General features: G+C 44.3%; 2 protein-coding genes across 3 annotated transcripts in view; both read right to left on the reverse strand.

The window, feature by feature from the left end:
* Positions 1 to 13,178, reverse strand: part of LOC144170280 (pregnancy zone protein-like) — a 42,556-nt gene extending 29,378 nt beyond the window's left edge. Inside the window, exons 1-9 of one of the 2 annotated variants that reach the window (XM_077699971.1) lie at positions 12,785 to 13,178; positions 6,711 to 6,868; positions 4,334 to 4,519; positions 4,164 to 4,216; positions 4,004 to 4,076; positions 2,833 to 2,946; positions 2,291 to 2,375; positions 2,098 to 2,212; positions 645 to 756 (exon numbers count right to left, since the gene is read on the reverse strand). In XM_077699971.1, the coding sequence (XP_077556097.1) occupies positions 645 to 756; positions 2,098 to 2,212; positions 2,291 to 2,375; positions 2,833 to 2,946; positions 4,004 to 4,076; positions 4,164 to 4,216; positions 4,334 to 4,519; positions 6,711 to 6,868; positions 12,785 to 12,861 (973 nt within the window). In that variant the 5' untranslated portion in view covers positions 12,862 to 13,178. Of the gene's footprint in view, positions 1 to 644; positions 757 to 2,097; positions 2,213 to 2,290; positions 2,376 to 2,832; positions 2,947 to 4,003; positions 4,077 to 4,163; positions 4,217 to 4,333; positions 4,520 to 6,710; positions 6,869 to 9,415; positions 9,435 to 12,784 lie in introns of those variants that run through there. The other variant, XM_077699972.1, reaches the window with a different exon arrangement.
* Positions 9,646 to 12,062, reverse strand: LOC144170282 (xylulose kinase). The gene has a single exon (XM_077699973.1). The coding sequence runs from the start codon at positions 11,830 to 11,832 to the stop codon at positions 10,222 to 10,224; it is 1,611 nt and encodes a 536-aa protein (XP_077556099.1). The 5' UTR covers positions 11,833 to 12,062; the 3' UTR covers positions 9,646 to 10,221.
* Positions 13,179 to 20,591: the final 7,413 nt, after the last annotated feature.

Raw genomic sequence — 20,591 nt, forward strand, 5'->3', positions numbered from 1 at the left:
GAATTAGCACTTTCAAGATACCATTATTCCTTCCTGAAAAATATCTAATTTTTAAGTGAGCTAAAGTAAATTTATTAAGGTATGACAGCACTTTTGCAAAAAATGTTTACACTTTGGGGAATAAATTTATGTTCTGCTGATGTTAAACAGGCTATCTTAACATATTGTTTGCATGCTTTAAGCTCTGAAAAAACATTTTTGAAACTTTTTCAATTCCCTTTCTTTAAAATATGTCGTTAGCCCTTCAAACTAGCAGTCATTACTCTGAAATTAAAGTAAGCCTGTAACTCTTGAATGGCACATTTTAGGAACATAATCCCTTTTGCAATAAATAGACATGTGTGTTAGGTTGCAAACACACACACACACACACAAAATAAAATGAAAAATTTCCTTGCTAAAAAAATTATTTCAAGATTGTTGTTCGTAGCCCGTAAAGTAAACCATCCCTGTGCTTGAACTGATGGAGAGTCATTACCTTTAGAATGGCCATCACGTGAATGTTCTTACCAAGATTAATTAAGTTGTTAGTTACATGCCAACAGAAACTAGTTACACACGACTGCTGCTCGCTGTTACCGAGACCATAGAGTATCTTGCTTTTTCAGAAACTCTATGACCGAGACTAGACAAAGCATGCTTACCTGTGGCACTGTCAGTGACTTCAGCTGTTAGCACAAGAGGGCGACGATTGATGTCCCTATTGGCAAAGAGCAGGTGACTCCCATTCACCTCAAACTGATGGCAACCTCTAATCTACACTTAACGAGAAAAGGACAGTGTCAGGCTGAGTCATCCACATGTCAAGGTTCTACATTTGCTGGCCCAGGAACAACCGGACCATAAACTGAGTCAGGGTCATGCTGCTTCCTACTTGAACATTTTATTTTATATTGGAACTGCATGCTTTGAAAGCCGCGGCATCATGACGTTATACTACAGTACCCCCAACTTTGCTTTGACTTATCATGGACTCTTACGAGGCCGTACAGGCACTTCGCTCCCATAACACACCACTAACTCCATTGTGCATGAAATTCTCTATCAAGCGCAAATTCTTTAATGGAACCACATCCCTGTCCACTTGGCTGAGTACCTGGCCACGAGCGGAACTCGAGTGGTAATTAGACGGCTCATGTGGCCGCACAGGAGTGTACATTAACTCAAACTTTGCTGGTCACTGCCACCTCCGTCATTAAAGATTCATCGCTACAAAGTCGATAGACGCAATCGACTAACAAACCTTGCTCCTACAGGCTACCTAAGTAATAGTCTGCCCTTAGCACATAGGGGCCAGATCTTCACCAACAAATTTATCAATAACACCGCCTTCACACCAAAAACTATTCGTAAATGGCGCATGCCTCATCTTCATCCCCGTTAGCCTTATTTTCACTCAAGCCCCCCAGCCGACCTCCTCCATTTGGCCTGGACATGTCCAACCCTAATTCGCCACCGTACTTTCACCGCCCCACACCCTCAGCCCTACCCAACTCCACTAGACAACCCCTCACTCGCGCAAATAGCGACGTATTCGCTTAAGAGTGGCTCAGCACGACTGGTATGATAGCGCACATCGCTGACTCTCGTTCTGTGAAAACTTAAAAATGGACACGATTGACACCCCGACTTCTGACTGCTCCTAGTATTGGTCATCATCGAGACCTCAATGTGAAAAAGTGCTGCGCGATCGCTTTCATCCCCCCCCCCCCCCCCTTCTTCTTCCCTTATCCACGCTCGGACCTCTGGTTTTCCCGCCTTAATAAAAGCTTTTTCAAACAATCAATCTATTGTCACTGAGTACAAGCTTTGAATCGTGCATATCAAATCCTATTAAAAAGTCAGATGCATCTGAAGTAAGCGTAAGCGACAGTAGCCGATATGGCATTTGAAGTGTCACTACACAATGTTAGAAACTAATTTACACAGATGTTTGCATTATGGTGTGCTCAATGGTCAAAAAGCTACAGCAAAGTATAAAAGTGAAAGCAGTATTCACATCTTGTGAAGCTCTGTTTTTGCACTTTGCTTTTAAATCTGCGTCGATCAGCCCACAAAACTTTGCTGAACAAAGAGATGTTCAAAGAAGGCACCTACCGACATGTCAATATCAATACTTGGAAGTACTTTCTTCAGCTCAGAAACCCAGGGAAAGCGTTGGTACGTAAGTTGAGCCCTCAGCTGACCTTCCACAGGCTTGCCGTACAGATAGCTACAAAAGGCAGCATTAGCAGCAACATGTATCTCAAAACAACAGTGATCAGAAGAAAAAGAAGAGGAGGATTTATACCTAGCACATATCTTCCAGGTTGTATTAGACTCTTCAGGAAAAATGTAGGGTGGCGCAGTAAGCTGAACAGAAAACTTGGGCAGCACTGCATGGGTAAAAAAATAACAAAGATCAACTTCCCTCAACTGGTAATCATGTGAGGCACAATTCCAGCTTTCAATTTAAAAATCAGCTTTTCCCTTTAAGAGTGAGCCGAGTCACAGAAAACAAGGTATCATTTAGACATGACCATAAGAACTTTTGTTAAATTCGAAGCAGTGTTTCATGTTATAATGCAAGAATGTGCCAATTTACAGGTTTATATGAACCTGCATGAATAAGCTGCTAGACTTAATATAAGACCTCAAATTATATTAAATGACAGTTTTAAAAGCAGAGAAAGAATGATAATGTGGCTGAATGCAGAAGTCTTCATGGGTGTTCCCTTTTAGTAATTGTTCAATTTGGCTGCCATGTTAGCTTACACAGTCGCCAAGTGTTCGGTAAATAAAAAGTTAAATGATTAAATTAATGGAGAATGAAGAAATGCACCCTGAACACACCATAGTCGTCCACATCAAATGTCTGGCGAGTCAGATGGTCAGCAATCTGGCAGCATATCGTCCACTCCCCAGTCTGAGGTTCACGAGACAGCTCCATTTCTAGCTGCACAATACCTGCAAATATTGAACAAGACACACCAGTAAAATCACTGTGTTTGCACTGTCAGCCATCCATACTAAATCTCAAGTTCTGTCATACAGTTGTACCCCTTCACAAGAGACAAGAATCGTTGAGCAGTTTCTTTCTCTTATATGAGTTGTCTCTTATAAGCAAATACCATGTTTTCACTTACTGATCAACCCCTAGTTCAATGTGGGCACCGTACGTACCCCTAAAATAAGTTCAAAAGAACGCTACAGCATGTTGCAAAAGATTTATTCTAATTTATGTTTGGCCCCCAGAATTTATGAAATAGTTCTGGATCTTTGTTTGCTTCGTGATTGTATTTAAACTGTTTTTTACAACAGCTTCTACAAGCTTTTGCTTCTTTCACTGTTTGCAGAAGCTAAATCATCGAGTTCACTAGCCTGATGAATAGCCAGAGCGCACAGCATCTTCTGCTATGTGCTCTGGCTATTCATCACACTTGCAGGACTCAACATCTGCGATGCTTCTTGGTTGGGAGCTACGCAATTGTGAGAGTCCACTGCGCACTCCTGGAATTCTTGGCTTGTGCAGAATTTCGCCTGCATGGTCGCACTCGTATGCGGGGCGGTACAACTTCTGTATATGTTGCACTTCCATTGGTAGGGCTTCTTGTCGTCGTTTCATTGCCGACTGAACCACTGTGTGTTTGCTGAAGTTATAGCAAATTGTGACTGCAGGCGTCTGTCGTCCTATTTGATCGCACAACGGATGCAATTGCAGTCAGTGATGGTGGTGGCACCACATCTAAAGTTAAAATGTCTGTTACAAGTGAGATCATTGAGCGAATTTCAAGGCTAACTTGCCCTTTATAACCATCTTCTACATCCTACAATGTCTGTTATAAAAGAGATCAATTTTATGGGAAAGATAGGGCAGTCATACGTGTGGGTGAATAGTGTCTCGCACACCCGATTGTCTCTTTCATCCATGCCTCTTATAACGAGGTTCAACTGTATGCAAATAAAACAGCCTCACCATTCCCCACTAAATGTGGAATAATGATGAGGCTCAACGCGTACGTACCAGCGCCAAAGGAAACGTTGTGCCATTGGGCAATCTTGAAGTGGAGTGGGTTCTCAATCCACACTTGTCCAACCTAACGATGACACGTGGGAAAGAGTAAGTGCAGGCTCAATTCCTGAACAATAACAATTTTAAAAGTGCTAGCTTTGTACTTATGTACATGTTCCGCGAGTGGAAGCCTCCTGAAGTCAAGCCCAAGGATTCGAAATCGAACTGAAAACAGAAATATGGTTATCTGATGTTACTGTTCACACACTTCCGATGCAGTAGCAACTGATTTCAGTCTGTGTTAGTGCTCTGACCAAGCAAATTTAGGAGTAAAGAACTCACCAAGATCTCCTGGTCTGTACAGCGGTTTATCTGTCTGAATAATGGCCAGATATCTCTTGTCACTTTCTTCAGTTGTGGCAGGCACTGTTTCCTGAAAGCGGTAATTGCCGAATTTTCCCGAAATCTCCAGCTTGGTGTCCAGGGGCAGGGTGCCAGGAATTGTTAACACCATCGTGTCTGGTGAACCTGTAGAAATGACATCCAGCTTTCAGACAGCATAGTAAACCAAAGCTCCTCAAACCCATTTGGCACTAATGCTTTTTTTTTCTTAATTACTGGTGGTGCGACTCAGTGCAAAAATCTTAAGGTGTTAATTTGAATGAGGTGCTATGAAGGAGGGCAAAAAAATGCGGCCACAAAAGAAAAAAAGAAATGAATGGTAAATCCTGTGCCATGTGTGAAGGCTTCTTCCCCACTTTGAAGCCAATTTATGATGTGAAGTAGTTACCGTTGCAACACACGACAAATTTCAGGGACATTTTTGACAGGTTTCTTAAAATACCTTAAATTAAATAAAGTGTCTGCGAGAACAGACCACCTCAAATACGTTAGGAAAATGTAACCAAACTTATTTATTTTGTTTACAAGTGAAATTCATTGAAATTTTCATCACGCGATACAGCTGTCTACACAGATCAAGATAGCTACTGTGGTGCACTCACAAACATAAGAAATTTGTATTCCGCAAGTGTGTATTTGGTGATTACAATGCATGTATACGGAATGACCAGTGGGGTTGCCTCATGCCCAATGTACAAAATCTGCAAGTTATATAAGGCTGGTGCTTATCGGCGCAATTTTTCAAGAAAATTACAGGGAGCACGACTTATAAAACTGCGCAGCTTCTAATCTGAAAAATACGCTAAGCAATAGACACATATTTTGCTGGAGCCCAGCATGTATATGCTATAGTCTGTTACGGAAAATTCAATAGTACACAGGCGTCACGTTTCCAGAAGAACAAAAAAGGCAACAATAAATGATTGTCACTTGATTAAACAACCGACATATTAATATTAACAAACTTTTTCGGGGAAATCACAAATGCCAATGCAGGCAAAGCGCTATGCTCAAGGGCACTGTGGGAAAAAGTGGAAAAGGGGGGGGGGTGAGAGAAGGGTGAAGTGCAGCCAGAGTGGCCACCTCACACTAGGTGCTGTTTCTTCTTGTGTATATGGCATATCTGTCAGGCACACCTATAGGTTGTATTCACTGGCAAGGCACGCATGCAGGCAACCATGTGAGTGCGCCATCGCTGGTTACGTTGGGCTCCGCGGGGTGGCGGTACTTGTACGTGCTAACCACATGATGTGTGTTGGACGTTCCAAACTCTACCCCACTGAGCGCAAAGTAATGCCTCAACTCCAATGTGAGTGCAATTAATAACATCTCTGTTGACACCACCGTTGAAAATTAGGTTGGAATGGAGCAGACGACGCCTGCCGGTGTGTTTTCTGCGGCGTGCGGGCACAGTAGCACAAGCTGCGCCATGTCCGTGGCGCTTCGGCCATGTCCGTGGCTGTTTCCAGTGTCGCCAAGCAAAGAAATTGTCAGCTAAACTTTTCAGTGAATACCATCTATACCATTGTGCACCCTCCCCTCTTCACATTCGCATTTATTTATACAATTTGAGCACTGACGCTTTCAGCTTCACCACATTTTTCACTAGGCTGTACTTCAGTGTTCTGTCATGCTTCTTGTGTATGAAGAGCTGTGACAATAATAAGCACCTTGCTGCTTCCCCTGCCACTCTTGCAAAGGCCTTGTCAAACCACGACACATGCGCCTCTCCCTTTCGACACCAATCTCTGATTTTCCCTTCTCGTTCGATGGTTAATGAGGACACCTGCTTCTCACCCTGCTTCTTTTTATGTGTATGAGCTGCACGTGAGTGCTGCATATTCATGCGTACACCCCTTAACTGCCTTCACATTCTGTGTCCTTACATCAATCCTTTTGAAAGAGCAATCAATGCTACAATTTTGTTTTGGTTTGTTTCTTTGCCTGACCAGAATTCAAAGCAGCGCTAACGATGGGACGAGAAGTGACAACACACAATGCTAACTAGCAAGTGAATGTTTATTTTACAGGTTGCACAATATATGAAGGAGAGGAAAAAACAAAGACAAAATATAAAACCATACATGGGGCAAGGAATACGTGGGGCAGCACTGAAGCCAGTCACTTGCAGGCTCAGCTAAGCTGTCAAGCACCAAGATATGTAATTTCCTTATTAATTTTCGTTCATTCATATTCATTTCTTTCTGTATCCTGTGGGGACAAAAGACCGTGGAGTCTGTTGTCCTCACACAGCTTAGTTAATGCATACAAAAATGCTTGGGTGTGAAAATTATACAAAACATACAATTGTACTTACCTCCAGCTGTTTTTATGGAGACATTAGACAAGACGTTGCCGCGTGCTGCCAACAGACGCAGTGTGGCATGGCCACTGTCCGGCGGGTTGACGACATTGAGGACAAATGTCTCGTTTGCTCCAGGCATAAGGGACAAAGGTGCAGTCAGCAGAAACGCACTGTTGGAGGGAATGAGCTTCCACTGAATATGGGTTTGAATTCATACTTGAGGAAAGTCAAAACTCCTCGACATTTGTACTGTACGTACACAAAGAAAGTCATGTACTGAACGCACGTGAACAGCACATTATATATTATTTCCACGCATTCAACTGCATCGCATAGAAAGTGAAGTTACACAACTGGCAGAGTCCTGTGAAAATTTAAATTCACTGCCTGCTGCCTTGTAAACTGTATTTCTGGAAGCGATCAAGTTACGCAGCGTAAATGTGCAAGTTTCATTACATTCTACAAAATATTTTTCACGAGCAGTAGTAGCCAAAAGACAAACTACAAGAAGCAAGCACCTTTAGCTGGAATACAAGCACTGAATCGCAAATTGTGACTTTGAAAGTAATATTCTCTGAACCATTGCTGAGCCCTTTTCTTCTTTATCACTTTCAGTGTATGGCATCATAAGCTCACTAATTAACCATTATGGTCCACTATAGTGTTCTCCAGGTAGCACTGGAGAACACCATAATTTACTTTGTTCACATTGCAAATGAATTTTATTCACTTGCAGTACAGAGTATAGACAGAAGCAAGTAAGAAGCAAGGATATAGCAAGGACGTCATGCTCCTCAATGTTAACTAAAAAGTTTTGTAGCACGGCAAACCACATCGCATTATACTTGATTCCTTGCTTCTACTACTATTCTGATAAAAAAGAACTGCTAAATCTGCTTTGTGAAAAGCGAGCTTTTGTCAGATTTATGTTTCAGCCAGCATTTAGAACAGAAAGAAAATTGGAAAAAATATCTGTAGTGTCTCGGTACACTGCATACGTGGCTTTCCTTTGAATTTTCAACATTTTCAAGCATCTCTCAGCATAGCAGCTTTATCACTCAACAACAGGTGGTGATGAAAGTATCATTCATTTTCTTTGTGTCAATCATTTGTACTGTGATGCAATGTTCTACTACCTTCATTTACCCAAATTATAGTTATAATTCTAATGGCATAGGCAACACAATTTTTATTTACTTATTCGTTACTGATACAAAATTTGCTATGGGTGGGGCATGAAGAAACAAAAGAAAGTGAAAAATCTGAAACCGAAATTAACCGTAAATGGCTTGAAATGATTTCTTGTCAACAAGGCACAACTATCATGTGCCAATTACTCTGGTTAATCGAGATAGCCACACGAGACAATTTACAAAAAAACATGGCAAGATTTTTTCTTCTTCTTGGTTAACTATCTTAGCCTTGTTCACCTTGTTTAAGCTCTTCATGTGATATGGTACCTCATACAAAACATTAGTGGTTTAACTCTCTAACATGCACCACTGTATGCAGTGCATATATCCTGCAAAGAATGCCTAGCAAGTGCAGGAGTCTCAGTATGGAAAGATATGGGACATAGGCCAATGGGACAAAGTTGTTCAAACAGTGGAAACGTTATGGTCATTGATAAAGTATCCGCCTCTGGGTGCCTGCATGCAGTTAGGCTGCACTTCACATCCAAGACTATTGTTTTTTTTTACTACAATCCCCAAAAATTAATTTCCTGTGCCCAGGGTACAGACTTTGCGCGGTTATAATATGCCCGACTACTTTGAAAACTCTCAATTCAAATTCAATGGCACACACGAACAAACTTGCTGGCTGCATGCGAGATCGTTATGGGAGATGTGCTGACTTAATCAGAGCTTCATAAAATAGATAGGCGTAAGACAGAATGAGTGCAAATGGACGCTTAAAACAAAAATACAGTTAATGTATAATGGAATATATAGAGAGAATACGTCGGCTTTCAACATTTCTACATTGCCCTTCACACCCAATGCCTGGTCAGGAAATGCATGTTGTAGCTTGCCCTGGCCTACAGCACCGAGTATGTTACAACCACCATTAACAGCCAGAAAGAAATTTTAAAATTGGTTCAAAAAGGTTTCAAGCAGGTGTCTCTACAGCAAAACTATATCTATTCCTTGGATAGGAGCAGCTGCAGGCATTGTGCACAAGTCTGGTTCAGTCTGTTTGCTTTGGTACCAGGTGTGCTATTTAACTACCCCTCATTCCCCTTGGTTAAGACAAAGTAGCAGCATTCATCTCATGAATGTTGATGAACAGCACTGCTTTAACAAATACTAACAAAACGGGATGGGCCCGCACAAATGGTCCCACGGAGAAAGACAGATTGAAGAAAACTAACGCTTTGTACACATGGCTTGTTTTTTGCCAGACAGCCACAAGCAACAAATGAACTGGAAACAGTTAAAATAGGCAACTACACAAGGCTAACTCCCCTGCCTGATGTTTTTTTCAGTGTTAGGCAGTGGGCTTTTGCCTAGGCAACAGCCAAGACTGGTCCCATTTGCGCTTTTACAACTCCAATGCAAGTTAGCCATGGTAAAACAAGGCTACACCAAAACAGGTGATCTCACATTCTGGCTTAGTTAAAGCAGTCGGGATATATATACAGATTTCCACTGACTTCATCCCAGCTATACAAAACTGCACACAACAGTGGGGTACAGTTAGCCGATGAATCCACCCACCGATTTCATTTGTCCATAAACAGCAAATGTTCTTTCAAGGCCTTGTACATGGATGTTATGCTTGAGCCTTAACATTGCTGGCCATTACACAGCAGAAGACCCGAGCACTGGTTTCTCACTCTTTGGACGTCTGCAAGCAGCAAGGCTAGCTAGAAGGCTGGCTTTATTGTCTAGCGCAGCCTTGCCGAAATACTAGACGGTCAAGATGGGCAAAATAATCACTCAAATGCTGCGGTAAAGATAGCTCGTGTGCACTTTATTAACCGGCCAAAAGCATATATGACAGTGTCATGGTAGACGAGACTGTATAACTGTCTCAGAAAACAAGTATTAAATATCACAGGCCTCTTGCAGAGACAAAAGGAATAACAGGCACCAGCGCTACAGGAAAGCTCTATTGCACCATAACCAAATACGTCGTTGCTTGTGCGAACACCCGAAACCAGTACACCCTATCGCGCCAAGGTTAAGAGTACTGTCGAGAAATAAATATTGCCTAAACAGCGGCTAAAAGAGCATTTATAGGTAGAGGTATAGCTCAACTTGGCATACATTCGCAGTTAAATCTTTTACACAAGGCAAGACATGGGGCAGACTACTCAACAAGCAGTGTCTGTGTTTGGCGCTGCTCTGCCCGGCATTGTGCTTTAGGCAAAAATTTTATTCGTGGAATTATAGCACGCAACATTACCCCATGGTAATTAGAGCTCAGGGAACAAAATATCGCACTCCTTGGCTCTATAATACTATGGTCCCAGTCACCAACAATTCTAAAGGAAGGCACAACTTGAGACACCTCAAAAGAATCAGGAATTATTTTTCATCTGCTGCGATACTACCCTCTGCTCAAGTGTACGATACCGTTCTGCCATTGGACCATAGACTGAAGCTGCATCGGCACTTGGTTTAGCAACCAACTGGAATGACCCCGGGCCAGAGATCACGTCTTCGAAAGACAGTGCAGGCTCCTCCTTTTTGCATGCACCATAGAACGCTAGGTAGGCAGCACCCAAACACGCCGCATTTGCCGCAGCTTTTCCCAGCGTATATACGGAGGCACCGAACACATCAGCCAAGACTTGGACGATGCCGGGATTTTTGGACGCTCCCCCAGTTGCCAGCACCCTGCCGCCAGTCGCGAACCCAAGTCTCTCCGCATGAACAAGCTTAGCGAGAAACTGCCCCTCCACCACAGCTCTTGCCTCGACCTCCTGGGAAAACTTGGCCACTCGCTCGTTACTCTTGTTAAACTTGAAGTCGCCCACCACGGGGGGCAGGATTTCCTTCAGGTCAAAGTACATGCCGATGTTTCCAAAGTTTCCGCGCGGTGTGCTGTCTATGAGAGAGGCGAAAATGTCCCAGGAACCCCCGGCGCACTGGTCCCTCACCCTCTGCCGCGTCAGCGAGCCGTTCTTGTAGCACAGCATGCCCATGAAGGCGTCGCTCCGCACCGGGTTGACCATTACATGACCTTCGAGAGCAGGCTTCGCTTCGTTCAGCCACATCAGCACAGTGTCGCTCGTGCCCAGGCTGACCAGCAGATCACCGCCGCGGAGACGGAGTCCCGCCAGTGACGCCGGATTGTCTCCCGTGAACGCCACAACCAAACATTCCGGTGGGAACCCGCAGCGGTCGACGAAGTACGGCGCGACGGTGCCCAGAACTTCGTGCGACGCGACGGGCTTGCCGAGCTTCGCTTCTAAATCAGGCGCGCAGGCGTCGAGGCACGCGCGATCCCAGCAGTGTGTGCGTATGTCCAGGAGGTTCATGCCGGAGCCGTCGCTGAAATCAATCGGCGCGTACCGGCCTAAAAACAGTGCGGCGCCGAAACTGCTCACCAAGGAAATGCGCTCGGTGTTTGCGTACGCGTCGCGCCTCGTCTGCCAGATTTTGGCGATCTGGTTGCCCGTGAAGCGCTCGAAACCTCGCGAGCCAGTGATGTCTGCCAGCTTCTGGGCTCCTCCGACGGCTCCTTCCAGATTGCGGCACTGGGCTTCGGTGCTCGAGTCCATCCAGACTGGCGAGTCACGAACGCTGAAGGCGCCCTGAAGCTGGTCGTGAAGGAACTTGGACGCGTCCAGGGACCGAAGCGCATCGGCGGCGCCCTTCTTCCAGTAGACACTTCCGTGCTGCTGACCGCTCCCGGAGATGGCCGCTACGGATGAGAAGTCGAGTCCCGCTACCTTGAGGCGCTCGAGCAACATGTCAAGCGCCTTCACCCACATAATCGCGGGTGCTGTGACGCTCAGGCTGTCGCGATTCTTGTTGACGCCGTTCTGAGTGCGATACTCGGGCAGATCATTGTCGAACTGAACAGCCGCTTCGCATATTACTTCGAGCTTGTCATCAATCGCGAGGGCTTTCAGCTGCTGTGTACTGAAGTCCAAGCCCAGATAACTTTTGCGAGTTGCCTCCATTTCTTGCCGAATAGTTGCAGCCGAACTTCCACGGAAGAAAAGGATGAGGTTATGTTCTCCACGGACCTTCAAAGTATTCGGACATCTTCGACTGCCAGCTTGGGCGCCGGTCGCCAGAAAGTACGAAATACGTGGCCAGGGCGAAGTCGTGAAGCTCGAGTGGCCGAAGATAACAGGGGAGAGAGGGGAGTGGTGGAAGACGCGGAAGAGGTAGGCAGCCGCAAAACATAAAAAAGAGAAACCACGGAAGAAAAAGAAACGTGCGAAAAATGGCCAGAAGGGCGCAGCAGTCGCAGCAGCGATGCACAATGCGTCGTTGCCGCTCGTCGCGCCCTGCTACGATTGAACCAGTCTGAAGACGACTGATTGCCACAAAGACTTGCGTTACTTTTTCCAGAATTTCTAGCAAAACTTAGCAAAATAAAGCAAAATAAAATTATAAAAATAACAAAAATAAAACTACTCCTAACAGCTCTTCTCTGAAGATTTTTTTTTTTTTTTTTGCGAGGCGCTTCGCGCGTGGACTGACAATGCCCGGGAAGTCAAACAAAATTTGAGTTGATCATACGATTAACCTAACAGATAACCGCCGGAATTAAGGTTCACTTCTTCTAGTGCATGCGTTTGTCCTCGTTAGGTCTCACTTTAAGGCATACACAAGATGACACGGCTCATGGGCGCCGAATTATGATGGGTTTTCATGATCACGTGCACGTTGGACATGATGCGTGACATGCGCTTTTTTGATGTCATGCATGTCAACATATGCACGTCCGTAATCGAGCTATGTTACGTGATATACGCGAAAAAACCGGTAACCACAGAATGGACATGAAGTAAAAGATTCCGATATAGAGACTGTCCAGTTGGTACGTGCATACTTTTGAAACCAGCCCCTTTCCGGTGGCGCAGGCGAAGCAAAATTGTTTCTCGAACAGTCCCTATTGCTTACGGTTTGTTGGCGGCTTCGACATTGGCACATCCCACGATGCAGCAGCTGACGACCACGTGCATGAACCGCTCAAGCATTGTGAACTTTCCACGGCGGACAGGTCAATGCACCAGATTAAAACAAAACGAGTTTTACTGGACACGATCGATGGGCCGCTGGTTCCTGCCAGCGCTCACACAGGGTGCGTGCAGTTCGTGCCAGCCGGTCGACGGAACTGCGCGTTTGCCGTGAAGAATGAGTAAGAAAAAGTACGATAGGCGAGAAGCGCGGCTGGCGCGGCCAATCGCGCTGGGCGCGGAGGAGAGGCCATATCCCGGACGGCCATCGCGCCTATCTGGAATGTGTCAAATTTCGACGGCGCGAGGGCCGCGTCTTCCTTTAGTGTGACATCTCTCGGCAAGCGAGGCGTTTTACACAACCGGACGGCCTAGGGAACATGGAAGTGACGACAAGACTTCGTCGGTCGTCTCGACGGGCCGTCGACGATCGTGTTGTCATCACTTAGTGCACGTTTGTGCGCATTTTTTCACGACCGTCAATGCGCCGCATGATTACTACACAAGGCGGAGATATTTAAACGCGCAAACCGCTTGCATTAACAATATAGCAGCTGGAAACAATAGTAAAAAAAAAAAAAAAAAAGCCGCGTTCCTGGACCTTTCCAAATGCATGCGCGCGTGCAAGTGGGCGCTTCTTTAGCCGTTGGGGAGCAGTATGCGGTGTGGACGTGATTATGCGTAAGTAGCAAGGTAGAAATTTAAGAGGGAAGGGTGGAAGCTTTTCTCGCTTTCCCCTCCCACCACCTGTCTATAGTTTCGCGTTGTTGCGCAGGGAGAGGAAATTACGAGAACCCGACCCTTACCCCAGCGCGAAGGGCACTACATCTAAGCAGTTACAATTCACTTCATCACAAAGAGGAATGTGTTGCGAAAAAAAAAAAATTCTACCCAAGAGAGGGAGCTCGTGAGAGAACGTAGCAATTACCCTCTCCTAGTGCAGTGCAAGGGGCCGGGCCGGCCTGAAAGCCCGGCTTGGGCCGGGTAGCACGCATTTTCTTGGGCCCGGGCCGGGCTCGGGCTTGAACCAAAATTTTGTCGGGCCGGTCCGATCCGGCCCGGGCAGTTCCTGAGGCCTGGCTATCCTGTGCCGCAAATTCTAAATTGTTGGCAACAGAAAGTTTTCTTGTTGATATTTCAGGTAAAGTGAAAACAAAAAAAAAAAGGAAGTGCTAATTCACTACCACGCCGTTAAAAAGGAAGTGCTAATTCACTACCACGCCGTTAAAAGATATGATAAAAAGACGACTGCACTTAGAAAGCCTTCACATCAATAAAAGAAACGTCTGGGTCCCATCAGCTTAGCGGGAGAGAGCGCGCCACAAAACGAGGGCACTCCAGCCACAGACTACAACATGATTGTATTTTCTCTCTCCTTTTCAAACTAAAACAAACAGAACAAACGTGACCTGGATTTCGAAGTGTGTGCAGAGTTTGAAGAACTAATTTTCTAAGCACAGCCCATAATTTTTTCGCGCAAAAATTTTTTTAGAGCCATGATTAAAGGCGAGAAAGAACAGAAGCGCAGATAAAATCATGCTGCCAACGTAACTAGAGGGAATGACAAAAATCAAATGGTGAAACCGGATGCATCGTCAGATCAAATTTCAGCAAGGAATGAAAGAACGAAAGGTGCAACATCTGTTGAAGAATTGCAATAATAAAAAAATCCACTTACTCGGAATCATTTAAGGTATCCTCAGGTGTGCCTTGATTTCGAAGACTGGCAAATGAAGTTACACGACTACCGAAAATACAGCTTCTAAATGAGGATAAGTTGTACTAAGTTCGGTCCAAGTTTAAAGGAAATTTATATTTAAAGTAGTCATATTTGCTTAGTGCTTGCACTTTTTAGGTTAACAGCAATAAACTTCTTCAAGTTCCATGTTAATATCCTGTTGTACTAGGGATGATATTTAATAACACTCTGGCGGGCTCCGGCCGGGCTCGGGCTCATATTTTAGAAGTTTGTCGGGCTCAGGCCGGGCTCGGGCTCAGATTTTAAAAAGTCGTCGGGCTCGGGGCGGGCTCGGGCCGGGCCTAGAAATTGCGGCACGTGCACTTCTCTACCCTCTCTACATCTGACAAGGCTGTCGCGACGGGACACGTGTAGTGTGGAGGAGGGAGTCTGTGTAAGGCAATGTGGGAAAGGGGAAGAGGAGGAGAGTGGGAGTGTTGTCCCCGCGATACGGTATGGGCTGTTGTGGTGCACAAGATCACCTCCCATTGAACCTTTCGCCTGTCCTTATTAGTTACATAGTATCGTGGAAGAAAAAGCAGAAAATAAGCGATTACAAACACCTCGAAATTGTTTTAAACACTCGTTTTAAAGCCTTTTAAACACCCAGGACGTGGTGTGGTCCCCACCAGGGATTTATACAAAGCTCCCCCAACGCCCCCCCAGGAGGATTTTGACACCCCCCAAAAAGATTTTATAACCACCAGCACCCCACCCAGAGCTTTGTACACCCTCCACCCTCCCCCAAAAAACCGATATTCTGGATAAACCCCTGGTCCCCACCCCAAAATATGCCAACTAGCCTAATACCTCATCGTTTCGCAGAATAAATTTAAGCCATGAACCTATAGATCACCTGGCATTTAGAGCCAACAAGTTAAAAGTAGATGCATGCCAGCCAGCAGACACAAACAAAACAGCTGTGCGTAGCTGTGGCTAGCAGATCAGTTAATAATCTGCACGTTAAAAAGGGCTTTACCTGGAAACAACTATATAACAATCCATCCAAATAGGAGTTTCCATAATTAGGAGGTATGCTTGATTAAGTGAATAATAAAGCTTTAATATGCAAGAAAAAGGAAAACAAAATGAAAACTGGCTGGCCTTCGCACACTATGGACGATCAGGCTATGCAACGCTGGAAGCACTGCGCATTGCTTCGGTGAAGAAGGAATGACATCGTTCGGTGTGAGGGGCAATGGCCGCTGATTACTCACAGCAAGAGGAGTGCGATAATGGCGATCCTTACGTGTGACAGAGCAGCAAAGATAAAATTACTGATAAGTATCCTTGAAATGCTTCTGGCACGTGAAATTGATATCAAGTGGTCGACTGAGAAAGTTGACCCACTGAGAAAGCTCTTGCACATATCTTACTGGATGGTGCGAGGCCTTCTGTGAAGTGAATGCATAGATTGGTGTGTTGTATGTGACAAAACCATATACTACATGTTCTGGACCAAAGGGGAAAGTTTGCATGCTGCCAGTTTTCCCAAAAAATATCTCATTTAAAACTGGCAAACCCACAGGCCTAAATACCCCTTTACTAACTGCAGCCATAGCCTCTTCAGCCATTCCAAAAAAATTCAGAATAAATTTTGTGACAAAGTGTAGAAAGTAAGCTCATGAAAGTTGCACTTTTTATCACGTGAAAAACCGGAATGTAGGCCTCAATTCAAGTAGCCAAAACTACGAAATGTTACCAGTTTCTAATTATGTTTAAGCACACAAATGCATATGCTTTCTCCTGGTATATTTTAGCTGGGGAAAAGGTAACAGTACCCTACCAATTCCCCTAAGCCAAATAACATGAATGCGGTAATGGAATGCTCAAGTGAGTCATGAATGTATTACGGAGAATTTAGCCGCTCTATGCAGCATAAACGACACAAAACTTTTTTGGTATTGGCAAGAAGTTCGGGGCCCTTTTTGTTGCAACTCCTGTGCCGTTCACTGTGGAATAGAACATAAGAGCCACAAGCTGCTACGAAGATATTTTTGAAATGGCTGAATTCTGCGATTCAAAACTGCTAGTGCTGAACACTACTCAAACTTGGGGGCAAAACCACAGCACGGCTTATATTATAGCCGTAGGGTATTGTAGTCGTTGTAGTATCTTCGGTAGGTTTACCACTCTGAATAAATGAATTGCAAGAACAGTAAAAGAAAAAAAAAATCGCCGACACTTTTGTAACCGAGATGTGATTGACCAGTGAAGCTGTGTGAGGTGTTTGGTTACCACTGAACATGTATTTACGATCTCCCCGTGTGCTCGTTTCAGTCTCTATTTGGAATGCACACACACTGATGAAATACTACACTGCTCTGACGTCCCGAGCGCGCCTATTACCAGAAGTGGATGTGACACCACAGTGGGATTGGGCATCCCTGAAGTCACTTCTAGCCATGACATTACATCTGCCGCTCAAGATTTGCACAAGACCTAAAACATCTCTAATGGACACTATTTGAGCCAGTGAACTTGGTGTGTCATTGCAGTGGCTTTTTTCTATGCACAACTTTATGGTGTAATGGACTAGGACGAGTAGGCGCACCATTTGAATCAGCTTTGCATCAAAGTTAGTTTTCGCCACAAAGTTGGCTGTGTCATGAAGCGCTTTTGACTGTGGACACTCGCAGTCATGAATGATAATGGCACAAAGTGATCCAATCCTTCTCCGTAGTGACAGATACAGGGTTAAACCCTGTTTAAGTCACAGTCAAAACATGTATGTGCATGGAGACAAACATTATGGCACTTGCGTCAACAATGACCGCAGGGGTGTAGGCAAAAGAGTTTTAGCACACTTATGAAGTGCGATGACCAGGCTTCCTCAGTGTAGATTAGACAGGCCACTGTTTGAAATTTATTTTAACTGAAAACCTAACTTTTGTGCATTCAACTTTGGATTATTGTGTTTCTGTTATGACTGCCCAGCCGAGCCCACACATAATACGTAGCAAGTGTTGGATGGATATTTGAATTCTTGCTGAAACAAACTAGTGGGCAAATATCTAGTTTTGAAGTCCTTGATAGTTTATCAGGTGGGAAGATGCATTAAATATAAAATAGCACAAATTTAAATGTGTAACCAGGTTGAGTGCATTATTATGGAGGCCTACGGACCAACTTTGACCACCTGTCAAGTTCTTTAACAATATTTCGATGACGAATATTTCATATGGGGACTTTTTTGTTTGGCCGCCACCAGATACACAGCCGCTACAGCCACAAATCAAAGCATCAACTATGTATAGTATATGTGTAGCAGTGAGTGTCTCAACAACTTTGCCACCATTAACATTAACATTACATGCCTAACCATGGCTCCTCCTTCCCTAGGCATCTTGATTACCTATGCCCCAGTTACAGGATTACCTGAAACAGGCAGAGAATTGAGTACTCTAAGAAGGCTGCTTAAAAACATGTTCGCTGATCTGCGTGCTTTACCAACACAGCTTTTCAGCTAGCTGTGGCTACAAAGATGAATTTTAATAGGCTGCACTATGACTTCACACCGTTGTGATGCAGGCAAAATTCCATAATCTAAACAGTTAAGTGCTGTTCAGAAAACGGGTCACCATCACTATCAACTGTTGTTTTACTTCTGGACGTTCACTGCGGGACGAAAGCCTTCCCGAATGACTACCGTGTTCCCCCATTCTGCGTCAGCTGAATGCATTTCTTGCTGTGAATTTTCTTACCTCATCACAACCTTCCAAGACAAGAAAATTATGCTATGATAAAACAATATGCCAGTTGCAGCCAAACAATGCTGTGTAGTAGGCAAACCCATGCATTGTGGTTCAGCAATGCATATGTTAATAATGAACACCCTGAGGTGATACTGCTGTAAGTACGGTGAAATGTGTCCCTGAGCTTATGCAAATGTATATGTTTATCAATAGATAACTGCGAAATCATAAACTACTAAATTACATAAGCACATGAACTAAAATGTTTAAAATGCTGTCGCTCAACGAAGATTTTGTACATCAACAATCTTAAATCGTGTGAGGAGTCGCACACACACTATCACAGATAGCTGCAGGAACTTCCGTTATCTGCCAGAACATTTACGACAGTAGTAGTACACAGAGCGGCTGAGGAAAAAAAAAATGTTAAGGACAATTTTCGAAAGAACTGCAATTGAAATCAGTGACCACCACAACCCTCAAAGGTGTGACACATGCGCAGAGAAAGGCACATTTCATCACACGTTTCCTCGCCCTGGCATGCTTATTTCTCCCGAACATGTGTCGCGTGCTTAAAGCTGTGATATCTTTGTTAGGTTAAAGTTAGTTTCAGGACATGGAAGGCAATTGTAAGCGTTGTCGAACCACCTCACAGCGTTAAAGACAAGACCATGCAATCTATACTACCATTTTATAACGCTACAGTTTTACCCAACTTCTTTTTGTTAAACCGGAGCATTTGCTAGCTGTGCCTGGAACTGGTGCCGTCACACCAAAGCAGAGACGATGACAACAGCTGCAACTACATGATCTAACTAAAAGAAAAAACCGTGACAGAGACAAATCAAAATCGGGTATGTGTGGTGACAGGCAAGTGACGTCCTGTTCTATGCCGACGCCATGAGGAACACGGCATTCGAGGTATTTTTCAGAAATAACTAGTTTCAAACTACAAGCTGCAGAACAAGCTGCAGTGCACGCGGTTGAATGCTGCCTCACAGGAGATTCGTTAGATGGCCTTAGGCACGTAGTTTGAACCTTAAATATCGAAAAATGTTGTTCAATAAACGTGGCATTACAGTCACTCTCCAGGGAGAGGTCCACACGAATATTTGGAGATGAAAGCTTCAAGGCCACACTGCAGACACATGCACAGCCAGCCGGCAAGCGTCAGAAAACACCGCAAACTAACACTTCACGTAACCGTCTAGTGCCCACATCTCAAGCCACACAAGCGTAGATGTCCTCTGAAACTTCTTTCAGCTACTTCACATGCAAATGTTTATGAGAAAGTGTGTTTGGAACAGTTTCCCTTTTAGCGTCGTCTTTGCCCTATTTCGCGATGTGCTGCCTGGCCACACTTGGAAATTCCAGTGCGGAGTTTAGCAGTTTAGCACACTGTGAGAGCGTACATCCTGCATAAATTGTGCCTGGACAAAATCAAAGCTGGTCATAACCAACATAACGACTTAGAAGGTTGAAATAGCAAGCCCATCCTATGTCAATGTTCAGCAATGTTCAGGAGGTAGGCACAAAGGGCATCAACTGTTTTTTCTGCTTAGCTTTCAAAATGAACCGGAGCTACAGATATCAGCTACGGAGAAAAATAAAGGTTACACGAGTCGAACTATACGATGCGGCCGCAATTAAGAGCACGTCAAATTTCAATGTCCCTTTAAAGTACTCAGCAGCTGCTATGTGTGCTAAAAACAAAAATTTGGCACCAAAAATATAGCACTACAAAAAAAAAAAAAAAGCTGAATCATCAAATAATTATTACGTAGCTTATTTTACACACAAGATTCTAGCGCAAATAGTTGAGGCATTACACCCAATTAAATAAGGCACTCACTTCTAGTGGCTCCTAGTTAGTAGTTTTCAATAATTAGTGGGGAGGAAATTACACCGCAAGAGACATTTCCATACTGAGTTTCATTTGAATCGGTGCAGTTGTCTATGTCATTCCCATACTGTAGTGAATTTGCTGTTGCACGCTAGCACTCTAAAGCTAACCTAGAGTGTGGATAGCCTCAACTTGAAAGTAGACAACACTGAAGGCTGCATAAATTTTCATTTTAGCGAAGGTATCGCAACATTCTTAGCCCTCTTAGCTGTTGTTCAATGAGAAACTGTAAACCATTTATCTAGAAAAAGTAATTAAAGTTGGCATTTCTCTCTACCATTTCCCTTTCATTCTTTTGCAACTTAAAACAGCATGTCGCAAACGGAAAAGAGCAAGCACAACGCACGCTCTGGTCATAGTGTGTGCGCTATCGCCACAGGGAACGGCATATGAAGTATGAACATTAAGCCGAGAG

The sequence above is a fragment of the Haemaphysalis longicornis genome, unplaced genomic scaffold (genome assembly GCF_048455015.1).
Source record: "Haemaphysalis longicornis isolate Haplotype H1 unplaced genomic scaffold, Haemaphysalis longicornis Haplotype H1 scaffold_2, whole genome shotgun sequence".
Lineage (NCBI taxonomy): Eukaryota > Metazoa > Arthropoda > Arachnida > Ixodida > Ixodidae > Haemaphysalis > Haemaphysalis longicornis.

Bases quoted from the DNA above. Each gene is read 5' to 3' on its own strand.
- LOC144170282 (XM_077699973.1), bottom strand. From the start codon at position 11,832: ATGGAGGCAACTCGCAAAAGTTATCTGGGCTTGGACTTCAGTACACAG.